The sequence below is a fragment of the Plasmodium gaboni genome (assembly GCF_001602025.1).
Source record: "Plasmodium gaboni strain SY75 chromosome Unknown, whole genome shotgun sequence".
NCBI classification, from domain to species: Eukaryota; Apicomplexa; class Aconoidasida; order Haemosporida; family Plasmodiidae; genus Plasmodium; species Plasmodium gaboni.
In genome coordinates, this window is record NW_017385581.1 from 1 (window position 1) to 334 (window position 334).

General features: G+C 32.3%; 1 protein-coding gene across 1 annotated transcript; it reads left to right on the top strand.

Annotated features, from left to right (window-relative positions):
* On the top strand, positions 1 to 334 carry PGSY75_0043000 (putative EMP1-like protein; the record flags this gene model as incomplete). Its single annotated transcript, XM_018783546.1, has 1 exon — positions 1 to 334. A coding segment is annotated over one exon (334 nt), but the record flags the coding sequence as incomplete, so codon positions are not given.

Genomic DNA, 334 nt, shown 5'->3' on the forward strand with positions numbered 1-334 from the left:
GTATTATTCCCACCTAGAAGGAAAGGTATGTGCACCTCAAACTTAGAAAATCTAAATACTGATGATGGTCCACTTAATGATTCCACCAAGGTTAATAATTCTTTTTTTGGTGATATTTTACTTACAGCAAAAAATGAAGCACAAAGCATAATAGATCAATATAAAGAAAAGAATCAACTAAAGGACCTAACTGACCAAAAAGACAAAACAACCGTATGTAATGCATTGAAATATAGCTTTGCTGATTTAGGAGATATCATCAGAGGTAGGGATTTATGGAGCGGTGATAACAATACTGAAATGAAACAACTACAAGATAAGTTGAAGGAAATAT